Source organism: Balaenoptera physalus, assembly GCF_965194825.1.
Source record: "Balaenoptera physalus genome assembly, chromosome: 13".
Classification (NCBI taxonomy): Eukaryota; Metazoa; Chordata; class Mammalia; order Artiodactyla; family Balaenopteridae; genus Balaenoptera; species Balaenoptera physalus.
In genome coordinates this window covers 49428781-49442026 of record NC_138892.1, presented here as the reverse complement: position 1 = coordinate 49442026, position 13246 = coordinate 49428781, and the positions used below count along the sequence as shown (strand labels likewise).

Sequence of the window (13246 nt, the reverse complement as noted above, 5' to 3'; positions counted from 1 at the left end):
AACTTATTCACCTTCTAACTCGAAGTTTGGATTTTCGATCAACATCTCCCCATTTCTCCCACTCCCCCCTGCCATTGGTAAACACCACTCTACTTTCTATAAGTTCAGCTTTTTAAAATTCCACATACAATTGAGATCATATGGCTTGTCTTTCTCTATCTGATTTATTTCACTTAGCATAATGCCCTCAAGGTCCATCCACGTTGTCACAAAAGGCAAGATTTTCTTTTTATGGCTAAATAATATTCCACTGTATGTATATACCACATTTTCTTTACTCATTCATCCCTCCATGGACACTTAGGTTGTTTCCATGTCTTGGCTATTGTGAGTAATGCTGCTATGAACGTGGGAGTGCAGATACCTCTTCAAGATAGTGCTTTTGTCTCCTTCAGATAAATACCCAGAAGTAGTGTTACTGGACCCTTTCCAGATTCTTGGACAGCAATACCACAGGCATGAATATCGCTTCCACAAGACTCTTAGGCAAGCAAATCTTTTTATTAAAAGGGAGAGCTTGTGCACAAGGGGGAAGGTGGGAAAAATGCCAGCTCCCTGAGTAGAAGGGGTGAGTTGCTTTTCTAACAAAAGGGAGGGTTTGTCTCAGGATCACTGATTTCCAGAAATCATCAGACTTCTTTGATCAGCAGCAGATAGCTCCCTGGTGGCTATCAGGAACAAGGAGAGTGCTTCTGTGAGGAGAAAGGGACGCATGAAAATTTTCTGCAGGAAAGCACCGGAATAGATAAGGTTAAAATAGTTGAGCGTCCTGTCTTGTGGCAACCAGGGACACTTGTTAGTGTAACAGATCAAGTTAATCGTTTATTCCTGTGAGCCTGGTTTCCCCCCAAGCCCCCAATGCCGGGACTCAGGCCCCCAGGGCCTTTTTTAGCTTGCAAGGCCTGTTTTGCCCAAGGCCGCTCCCCAGTCCTTTTCCCAGATGGCTGTACTCTTGTCTTCTTGTCTCAGTAGGGTTGCTGGATCATACGGTAATTCTATTTTTAATTTTTTGAAGAAACTCCATACTTTTCCATAACACCTGCACCAATTTGCATTGCCACCAGCAGTGCGGGAGGAGTCCCTTTCTCCACATGCTCGCCAACACTTGCAGTCTGTTGTCTTTGATAAGTGCTATTCTGACAGGTGTAAGCAGTTTGGCTCCAGCTGCTGTATAATCACCTTGGTTCTTCCATACTCTCATTCCATTGCTCATGGTAACAGTAATATCTATACCCTAGAGGAGACACAGTAAATACTATACGTGGTGACTAAGAACTGAGCCACTACCCAGAGAAATCACTGCACTGGCACCTCAATGCAGGGGCATTTATCTGTTACCTTCTGAGACGTCTCAAGTTCTCAGAGGCTGGTGCTTTTCTGGGAATCTCATTTAGGGAAATCCAGCCTACTTAATTCCAAGGGTGTTTTTATGACTGTTTTGCAATTTTTCAAAGGGGAATCAAATTTAGTAAGACCTTTATTGGAATCTATGCCCTTGCCTGGCCTACTTTTGCAAGCAGTTTGGCAATGGTGCATTTTCAAAAATCAGCGTTTGCAATCAACGTGCATGCAAGGATGTTTATCAAGTCCTTAGTGAGATTGGTTGAAGTATCAGAAAATGGGGGGAGCCTCCTTTGATCTGGAGAGGCAGAATGGAAAAGGCAATGGAATGAAAGACAGTGGCTTCATTGGTTTTGTGCTGAGGCCCAGAACTGGATCAACCTCACTTTAAACTCCTCCTCTGCCCCCTGCTAGTTGTGAGGGCCTCAGAAATCTGTTGCAGTCCGATTAACTCTGGCATTTAACTATCAGTTGAAATGCCACTGATTTAAGAGAAGGCTGTAGGTGCCCCTTGTCCATTTCTCCACAGCATGGAGAGGAACACACAGGCTTTAGAGTTAAAAGAGCTGGGTTTGGATTCCAACTTATCTCAGCCTCAATTTTTACTGGCAGATGGGAGATAAACTCATAAGATCATTCTGAACATTTAATTGAATAACGTAAGCAAAGGCCAAGTCACGTAAAATCCATTGATTACTGTCATTTCCCTTCTAATAATGGCTAGCGTTTACTGCATGTTTGCTGTGTACAAGGCACTGTGTAGGAATCCTCTATGGACCTACTCAATTAATCCTTGGGGGAGGAACAAGGCTTAGAGAAATTCAGTATCTTGCCTAGGAGATGACATCAACACGTCAACGCAGAAAATCTGAACCCAGTCAAACTCCACAGCTCAGTTGCTTAACCACTGCACCACCCAAGCTTTTTCAAAAAGAAATCACAAGTTAATTAATACTGTGTTGCTTTTACTTATCAAATGTTTAGAACTTTCACAACTAGAAGACTTGGGGAAGTGGTTCTCAACTAGTGTACGCAGAAACAACCCAGATAGTATTACGACTTTCTTAAGAGTTCAAGTGTTGCGTATAAAGCTCAGGCTAGACGTGAATGGTGCTTAGATGTGCAAAAAACATGTTTTTTCTCTGCAATGGAACTTCACTTTCAGGTGGGTGATAGAGTGGAGTCAACTCCAGGTGATCAGAAACAATTAATCCCTCCCACTTATCTACTACATCTGGAGTTATCTCCACATCCCTGCCCACCAGTGGGGGCAGGGAGGAACCTGGTCCTCTGTGGTCAGCTGTCCATCTTGTATCTACTGAGAGATAGATCTTCCTGAATGATTGTTGATCATCAAAGAGCACAGGCTCAGCTCCATTTCAATTGCTTGAGTCCCTCTTGAAAATACAGGACAAATTTGAGCATCTCCCCCGCCCCTCTGTGACCATGGGAAATTCTGGGATGGTGTCTCATAACCTTTCTGCTAAGACAATACACAGGCCTCAGAGTCATTCCTATTTTTTGCCAGACATGAGGTGGACATGAGACAGATTTCCAAAGGTTTCCACCTCTCTAGATGCTACCCAGGAAGTGAGGTAGAAGTCCCCATTCTTCACAGTAGATTCCAAACTAGAGGTGTGCTGGTAAATGTTTAACAATCAGTTCTACATGGGGAAAACCTTGATTTGTCACAGTTGCCAATTCTGCAGTGTAAATACTCCTACTGTGGCGGATTCCAAGCTGTCAACACGAGAGCACTGAGCATGGAGTTGGGAAGAGATGCCACCATTGGCTCTCATGAGCAGGTACAGCTGCTCCAGCACACCATTGTCCCAAGCTAACAAATGTCCACGGTCCTCACTCACTCACTCAACCCAGGGCTCCATCTAGGAAAGTCTCAAGGAGGGGCTCCTCCTCAGGAAACCCCCAACCTCCATCCCCTCTCCTTTCCTTTTCCATCCCCAGTTTGGCCACTTTGAGTCTCTCTCAGGGGCTAAAAACATTCAGTTTTATCTTCTGAAAAAACCCAAAATAAAATAACTCTACTACTCCCTTTATTCAGTGGCCATCTTTATAGGTAATACTAGCTTATGGTCTAGTGCTGAATTGGGAGAAAAACGGTTTAACAGAAAATACCAGGTTAGGGCGGGGGAGTGGGAAGGATCTATATTTACTATATCAAAATAATAGCTCGCTACATTACAGAGAATTTCCTCACCTCCTACACTCCCACCAGCACTGCCTGCCAAGGATTATACCCCTTACCCATTCCCCAGGTGATGCAGGCATGATGTGGGTTTCAGTAGATGCTCAGGCTACAAGCTCAGGTGTGCAAGAAACACGATTTCATTTTTTTCTCGATTATGAAGATTAACAGTTTTTTTTCAGGATGGCAATACGACCAATTCAATAAATATAAAATGTATACGTTCTTTGACCCCCAAACTTCATGTTTTTTTGATATATACCTGTTATGGGCTGAGCTGTGTTCCTCTCCCCCACCCCCCAAAATTTTATATGTTGAAGTCCTAACCCCCAGTACCTGAGAATGTGACTGTATTTGGAAAGAGGATCTTTTGAGAGGTTATCAAGTTAAAGTGAGATAATCTGGGTGGGTCCTAATCCAACACGACTGGTGTCCTCATAAGAAGAGGAGACTGATACACAGGGAGATACCATGTGAAGACACGGGGAGAAGGTGGCCATCTACAAGCCAAGGAGAGACACCTCAGAAGAAACCAACCTTGCTGCCAACATGATGTCAGACCTCTGGCCTCCAGGAATGTGAGAAAATTAAGTCCTGTTGTTTAAACCCCCTAGTCTGTGGTAATTTGTTATGGCAGCCCAAGCCAACTGAAAAAGACTTGCACTTTTGACAAGGCAGGTATTTGTGGGACAGGACTCAGACTTGTAGAGCTTGACTTCGAGGAATCAGGACAGAGGACAGAAGAACACAGCACTGCAGCAGACACTAGGCGCTTCCCTCCACCTGCCCCTCCACCTCTTTAGTGCACACCTTGGCCTGAGGGCTATCTCATCCCTACCACGCAGGAGTTGCCAGAGCATTGATGCTACTGATGCTTATTCACCTTCCTCTCCATCCTGCATCCTTCAGTCAGTGACTGATGGGAACTCCTTCGACCCTCAGCGCTCAGATACGAGCTCCCAGAGTTTTCCCAGCTGTGCTGAGCCCCAGTCACCCAGCATGGTAACTGGTTTAACAATACACCCCTTTACTGGATGTTTCTCTGAACCTCCAGGGTAGGTGCATTGCTGTAGTTGCAGGCTTCCGTGTGAACAGCATCCTCTCTCTTCTCTTTTTTTTAACTTCTCTTTCTAGTCCCATTTGGGTGGGTGGTAGAAAGGAGTCGGAGGAGACCATGTTTGAGGTCCAGACAAAAAGATGCCAATGAGCTGCTGTGCACCTCTTAAGGGTGACCCTCCTTGGCCCTTGGGCCACTGCCCTGACTTCCTGTCTCACTTGCTAATTAAAAATGTTTTAAATGCTAAGTGAGAACAACTTTCATTCCTCCCAGCCTCCCTCATTTCCAATAAAATTGAGCAATTTTAGGAAGTGAAGTAGACAATAATCGTTACAATTTTTGAGTTCTATGTGGCAGCATTAAGTGCTTCAGGTGCGCAGAATTACTTAATTTTCACAGTAACAATTTGAAATAACTTATGCTTATTACCCTATTTAACATACGCATCAACTGGAGCTCAGAAGTTAGGTGACTTGCCCAGGATCACACAGCTAACAAGTGGCAGAACCAAGATTCAAACATCCTCTCGCCTGACCCAAGAGCATAAGCTCTGTTTAAAACAAATATTTGGGAGTGTTTCTTTTTTCCAGCTTCATTGTAGTCTTGTTACAATTGTTAAAGAAAATCTACTGTAGGAAGACTCATGGGGATTGCACCATTCACCCAGAGAAAAATATGGTAATATACAACACATTTGACCTTGTGTCCTTGCTGCATCTGGATTTGAGATGGCCTGCAAAGGCCAAGGAAAAGGTGAGTTCTAGAGTAACCGGCACCTTGGAGCCCAGGAAAACCAGAAGGTAGAGACAGGGCAAATGTTCTTTAAAGCAGCTTGATTTGACAGAGGAAAAAGCATGCAAGACTTGTTATTTTTATCTTATTTAGTGTGCATAAAGTAACTGAGGTAGTGTGTTGGTATCATCAGTAACATACATGCAAACACATAGGTACACACACAAACCACACATACCATATTTTACTGTAACTGATGAATTTGTTATTAGCAACTAGGAAAGAGTTTAACAAAGGGAACCTGACACAGGAAAAAAGAAGACTCGCTGGCTGGTTATGATGCCCTCCAGAGAAGGAAACGGAAATTGTTACAGAAAATTTGAAATCCATGAATCATGAGTGGAAAATGATTTTTCTCCTTATATGGAATTAACAAAAAAACATTATCTAAATGTCTGGTAGATTATTTTGTAACTTGCAGCTGTGACTTGTGTTTAAAGAGACACTAGGATTAACATTGTGCGTAGCAGAAAATATCTGTGGAATTTTTGCATGAAGTTTTAATGAATGAATAAATGAATATAGTCGCTAAATTTATAAAATAAGGATTGCCAGATTTTTAAGAGCTTCTCTAATCAAAAGTGTTCTGCTTCTAAGGTTTTCTAACATATTATTTAAATAATTAAAGAACTGTATGTGTTGATATTAGTCTTTACTATCTTTTTATATTCAAATTATAAACACAAACCTAAATTAAAAAATTTAAAAAAAATTTTTCTTCTTGGTCCCCATACGTTGATTCTGAATGATGAAAAAAACTGATTATGTTCTTAGAGCCTTGACCTGTGATGTTTTTAAAGTCTTGGCAGCTACAATTCATAGTAATTAAAGTGATCAGGCTGGAGTGTTTGTTTGTTAATGCCAGGTTATACTCTCAAATTAGTATAGTACTTTGGACGTTTCATCTTTGCAGAATTACAAGTTAAACCTTATTACTGGTTCTTTATGGAACAAAAGTGTGAGTATTGTCATACAAACCTATTTTCAATTTTCTTTGGTTTTTTTCTAGAACCTTAACTGTTTTGACCTGAATAATTTTTAACGGGAACATTAACTGCTAAGGTACTCATTGTGGGCAAAATTTTCCTGGGTGACATGTTCAAACTCTGACTGTAATTGAATTTATGTGTGTAATGTTTCTACATTTTCCCATAGTGTGTGGCATTTAGGTTAGTTTATGTTTCCTTCTTGAAGTTACAAAACTCGGAGTTTTTATTTAATTCATCTCCAAAAAAATAATAACTTGTAGCAAAAGTAGGAAATCTTTGATATTGACTGTGTATTCATTCAGGGACCAACCTTGCCTATCTTTCCTTTCATCAGTAATTATCGTGGGTCCTTTATCTCTGCATGTCTGGCTCATACCTGATAACATCTCCAATTCATGGTTCCTCTAATACAGTTTGCATATATCGAGTAATTGATTCCACCTTCTAGAATCGCTGAGTCACAACACTGTAGTCACAGACTTCTTTGCTTTACCACATAACGGAAATAGACAAATCATTTCAGCACCCCTGCCCCAAACTGCCTCTGTGTGAGCTGAATGTAGGTCATCGCAGACAGGGCTGTGATGCGAGATGCCACGATTTAAGGATACACTGCCTCTGGCTTTTTTATTTAAACTCAGCCTCTCTACAACACACCTTTCCCCTACCATTGTTTTAATGAAAATTTGCCTTCAAAATAACAGAACTAACATTTCCAATTGAATTGTAACCGAATCCAGGTTTGGCTGCTCACAGCTCATAAGCCAATAATTTGAGAGGCAAGTGTCAGTAGAAAGGAAAGATACTTTAATCAGAAAACCCAGCAATCTGGGGAGATGGTGGACTCATGTCCAGAGACAAGTTCCAAAGATTCTGCTCAGCCATGACAGTTTTTAAAGGAAAAAATGGAGGAGCGAGGAAAAATCTCAGTGATTCATCGAGGCAAGGGGTTAGGTTCTATATCCTTCTCCATTGAGGGTAGACTGGCTGACTCTCTCTTCAGAAGTTGTCTTACCTGTGTGATCTGCCTGCAGGATTGCTTAGGGGGCTGCTGGGGATAGAGAGCTAATCATTTTTTAACTGCTTATTTCTTCATTCTTACTTCTTTTTATCTAGGAAAAGAATCAATAGTTTAGGCAAGGCATGGTGTACATTCAGGAGAGCATAAGTCAGGAGTTAGTTTCAACTGCTTAGTGATCTCATTCCTAAAATCAGGTTTTTTTAAGGTTAGAGGGGAATAGAAATGGGCAAACAGGAAAGGGGCAAAGAGCTGCTTTCAATTCCCCACTGTCAAACATCATTCTATTTCCAAGGGATTAAGGGCGAAGGTCCATCTTTTGTAACATCTTCATACTGACATAGGGCACCATATTCTCAAGAGTGGAAGATGTCAACCTGGGTCTGTAGCATCTCTTTGCTGACAATTTTAGTTGCCCGCTTACATATATGGGCAGAGCAAGCTACAATTATTTTGATGCCCACAAAGATATAGATTATTATGAGCAGTAATGTTAACCCCATTCTCTTGAGGCCAGTTTCTTGGAACTGTGCTAGCCATAGATTCAGAACTGCTCAAGATGAAGAAGCTTATATCATGACTACAGTCTGGTCACCAGGCAGTTAGTTTTTTGTTTGTTTTTTTTTCTTTCCCTTGGCGGCAGTTATAGCATCTGTAAAACAACTCAGGAATGTGCATCACACACTGGGTCTGTGACTCTATTGTCCTAATCATTAACTGCTCGGTTTTGTACTTGGGGGGGAGTGAGGTTCTGCTTGGTTCCAGAATGACATTTGGGTAACATACATGAAACGTCTTTACAGACCTTAATCATAAGATTTGTAGATGAGAAACAAACTCAAAGGAATTTAACCAGCTTGCTCCAGGTTGAGTTGGGATTCAACCATAGCTTATTATAACCCCAAAGCCAGTGGTTCCCAAACTGCCTGAACATCAGAATCACCTGAGGATGACACATACAGATTCCCAGGCTCCACTTCTGGGTAATTCTGTGGGTGGATCATGGGTAGTCTCCCCGTACAGTCTAGTATCTGCTATTTGTGGCTTATTTTTATTTTCTAGGTAGACTCCAGCCAAGAAAGGAAATTAAACCAAAGTACTTTATTTTTATAAGCCAAGGAAGATGTGAATGGTTTAATAAATCTCATAGCTTATCTTGAGCTGCTCTTTTCTTCTTCCTGAAATGGATCATTTTCTCTATCAGGCAAATGATATGGAAAGAAAAGCAGAGACTGATGTAGTGGCTGCCATGGTGAGCTTGTATACTGCCTCTGGGGGTAATGGGGAGGAAACCCTAGTCTATAGCATTTGCCAATTTCTGTGGTGTAAATAAATACTCCCACCATTTTCAAAATTGTTAATTTCAAACTACTGATGGTTTAACAACCTGCTAACAAAAGTTCTGAATATTTAACAATTGGCCCAAAAGTCAGCTTCAGGATAGGATACTACTGGGTATAAAATACATAGGGGGGAACTGAACAATTTCCCAACATTATCGATATTGTCCACTACATGGCTCGAATTAGTTGCGTGGTCCGAGTTGGTTGTGACCTCCCCAAACATCAGTCTATCTGTTGGTCTCCTGCTCTGACTTCCAAAGGGACCTTGGTGGCCCCGCTCCTCATCTCTCACTCAATTTCCAAGGACATGCTCTGATATGGGCCTGGGGAGTAATGAAGCCATGGAAGGGACTAGTGGGTAGGGAGCATTTGGTGGAAGAGAAGTGGTTGCCGTCTTTAGGAAGACTACTCTTTCTTCTTACCTGCCTTATAGCAGGGGCAGTACAGCAGGCGAGCCGCCCTCTGCTTGAGAAAGGCTGCTATCCTTAGCAGGCCTCGCAGGACAAGGTGGGAATGAAACATGAAACAGGGTTTAAGGGAGCTTGGCTCTGAATCTGAGAGGAACAAAAAGGGCTGGGTCTTTCTGTGCCTCCACAGGAGAAACATGCATAAGGTCAAGTCAGAGTGCAGGATCAACATTAGCGAAGATACCATAGTGAAGATACCACTGGCTTGATTTTAATCCATGAGTTAGGCTAGAGGGGCAGGCTGGTTTCTCAGGCAGGGCACAACCCTAGCTCATCCAACGACAGAGACTGTTCTTTTGCCTGGAGTAGGCTTTGTGCCACTGACTCATCTTAGGAAACAGCGACGCTGGCAGTTTGACAAAGACTGGGCCCTGAGCACGCTATCATGACTAATGCCACCACATGGAAAAGGACCAAAAACATATTCCCAAACCAAATGTAAATGATTCTAAGATCACTTACCATTTTAGATTATTTGTTCCTTTGGTAAACTTCCAGAAGTTGTGATATTTTGGGGGTGTCTACAACTGCAACAAAGGTACATAATCTATCCTTGAGCTCCCTGAGTAGCCAACTGCAACACTACTTATATGAGAACAAACTTGTTTTGAACGTTAACTCACTTTTATTCTGGTTCAGTCCATTTGCACAATAACTCATTGCCCATAAACTCTTTTTCCCGACTAGACATAAAGATGTTTAATTTATCTTCTAAGATGACAAAGTTAAATTAACTCCCAAATGAATCAACCAGAGAGAACTGAATCACAGTAGGACTCACAATTTTAGTATAAACACTCCAGAGCAGGCAGTGTGGGTAGATTTCAAGGAAAAAGACCAAGATTTCTCCACCAGCTATCAAGTCTTGGTCCAGTCATTTAACCTAAGAGGGTTTTCCCATCTGTAAAACCAGGATATTTATACTTAAATCTCATGGTAACATTTCCTGCCAGGTACTAAGCATGTTTATCATGTTCTTTGCCCTTAATCCTCAAAATCATCCTTTAAGAGTGCTTAACTTGAAGTTCAGACTCCCACACAGAGATCGAGATGAGATCCGACATGAACATGCCTTCCCATACACGTGTATGAAATTGAACAAAGTCTCCCATATATGTGTGTTTGTGCATTTTTATCTGGGTTCTCAGCCAGGGACACGTAAGAATCTCAGGATCTGGGGTGAAGATGGGGGTCAGGAAGAACAGAGGCAGTAGGTGTGCTACTGCCATTGTGATCCTGACATTTGCTCCCCTGTCTAGTTTGTGAGATACCAATTTTGACAAAAAGACCAAACCACCAGTTTATAATAGTGATTTGGGTGTGTACCATATACGTAAAGTAGAAGTTATATTAAAGATGAATGAAAATGGAATTACCTAGGATTTTCCAGAGAAATTAAAGCATATGTCTACAAAGATTTGCACACAGATATCAAATATTCATTATAATCCGAAACTGCAAATAACCCAAAAGTCCACTGTGAATGAGTGGATTAAAAGGAAACATATGTGCCCAACACATAGATGACTCTCAAAAACATTCTGAGTGAAAGCCATATATAAAAGATAGTTCCATTTATATAAAATTCTGTGGGACTTCCCTGGTGGCACAGTGGTTAAGAATCCTGCCAATGCAGGGGACATGGGTTCAATCCCTGGTCTGGGAAGATCTCACGTGCTGCGGAGCAACTAAGCACGTGCACCGCAACTACTGAGCCTGCGCTCTAGAGCCTGGGAGCCACAACTACTGAGCCCATGTGCCACAACTACTGAAGCTCGCGAGCTTAGAGCCCGTGCTCCACAACAGGAGAAGCCACCGCAATGAGAAGCCCGTGCACCGCAATGAAGAGTAGCCCCTGCTCTCCGCAACTAGAGAAAGCCCACGCAACAACGAAGAGCCAACACAATCAAAAATAAATAAATAATAAAATTCTTGTAAACTAATTTATACTGACAGAAAGCAGATTAGTGATTGCCTTGGGGACCAGGGGTGGAGGGATGGGCTGAACTGCAAAGGGAAATGAGGAAACTTTTTCCATGATGGAAATGTAATGTATCTTGGTTGTGGTGGTTTCACGACGTACACATTTTTTCCAAACTCACTGAGCTGCAAAATTTTTAATAACTGCAGATTATACATAAGTATGTCTTAATAAAATTGATAAAAAATTGAATTAACAACTCCAACTCCTAGATGCCAGCAAATCTCATGGAGCATTTCTCATGTAATTAAAACCACTAACCAACTCAAATGCATGTCTTTTGAGTTGCTCTTTTAGTGAGAATGATGAAATAGTACTGATCCCTCAACACTATTCTCTCCCTTGGGCCTCTGAATAGGGCTTTTAAGAGGCAGTCAGAAGTATACTGCAAAGCTAAAGTGTCATGCGGAGACTGGGGTAATGACCTCAGCCTCATGAGAACCATACCCATAACTACTTCAGCCATACCCATAATGACTTCAGCCTCATGAGAACCATACCCATAACTACTTCAGCCACAACTACTGAAGCCTGCACACCTAGAGCCCGTGCCCTGCAACAAGAGGTCACCGCAATGAGAAGTCCATGCATTGCATCGAAGAGTAGCCCCCGCTCACCACAACTAGACAAAGCCCATGTGCAGCAATGAAGACCCAACGCAGCCAAAAATAAATAAATTTTAAAAAAGTTCTTAAAAAAAAAAGAAAAGTTTGTGTTAAATTTTTAAAAAATGAGTTTGCCTTGGAAGTTCTACATTTTTCCTACATTTGTGCAAAAATATTGTGGACTCAGTTTTGCTGCATTTGGACAGCTGCAAAAGAAGTATGATGTGTTTAAGTTGTGAGTAGAATGTTTTTAAAAAATAATTATTTGTTCCAGATAATAACTTTCTAGAGAAGCCAAACCTTTGAAACCCTTGAAACAAACAGAACTGAAACACCCGATCAATTTTTATTTCAAAATGTCTACAAAGTTATAATTCTCCATTATACAAATAATTTTTCAAAATTCAGACATTATTCAAATGTAAGCCAAAGTCCTTATACAAACAGAATACACACAAAGATCAAAAATATACATATTCTCTCAGCAAACTTTGTTACATAAATAAGAAAAGTATATACAAAAGCTGGTATTTTCAATCTAAAGAACAATTATTTTAACACTGTAACCATATACAGAAGGTACTAAAATAAAAATAAACACCACAGCAAAAGTTAAAGGAACAACAAATTCATTTTATGACATCTACAACTGTAAACATACATAAAGCCAATCTTGGGGGGAATGTATACTTCACACTTATATCTTAATTTTTACTTCACTTTATTCATTTTTAAGAATATTCTCTGGATAGGTGAAATTCACAATTCTACCAGCTACCCCTGACACCTAATACAAGTTAGAACATGTGAAGAACTATATACTCTATGTCTTTGTACTTTGGGACAGATGCAAAACGAATTCTTCAAAAGTTAAATTTTTATGAACCTGTGTTAAAAATTTTCCAAGTAAATTGAATTGGCTATTGAAAAATCAAACAATTCTTTTTAGGTAGGAAATGTTAGAAAAAAATCCAAACACTTGCAGTCTTAACATAGTAAAGCAATAAAGAAAAATTATGCCAGTGGTTCCCCTAGATAAAAGCAACTTAACTAGGTGTATGTCTAATTATGTTTTGCCCCAGAAATTCTCCTTCCTTCTCTGAGCTCGTGCCAGAGTTTGAAAAGCCCGGAGACTAGAAGCCGCAGAGCGAGCAGAAATCTCAGATAATCTGTCCTCATCTGCAACGAAAGAATTATATTCAGTGCAAAAAATATGTCTTATAAAAATACTATGTTTCAAAACATTAACAGCAAATTAAAAGCATCAAGATTTGTAATGTCAATACTGACTCTGTCAGAAACCAGTAATCTTTTAAAATATAAGATATCAACATTTTTAGGATAGTTCACAGTAATTTTCCAAGTTTATCATATTTAGAAATCAAACATTTTAATGTTAAATGAGCATCTGTTTCCTTCCTGAAATCCCACTATGTCATTACCTAAA

General features: G+C 40.7%; 1 protein-coding gene across 3 annotated transcripts in view; it reads right to left on the bottom strand.

Annotated features, from left to right (window-relative positions):
* Positions 1-1657: 1657 nt before the first annotated feature.
* MDM1 (Mdm1 nuclear protein) overlaps positions 1658-13246 on the bottom strand; it is a 48249-nt gene continuing 36660 nt past the window's right edge. For all 3 annotated transcript variants that reach the window (XM_082422750.1, XM_082422748.1, XM_082422749.1), the window contains one exon: positions 1658-12978. In XM_082422750.1, coding sequence (XP_082278876.1) covers positions 12866-12978 — 113 coding nt within the window. In that variant the 3' untranslated portion in view covers positions 1658-12865. The remainder of the gene's footprint in view (positions 12979-13246) is intronic.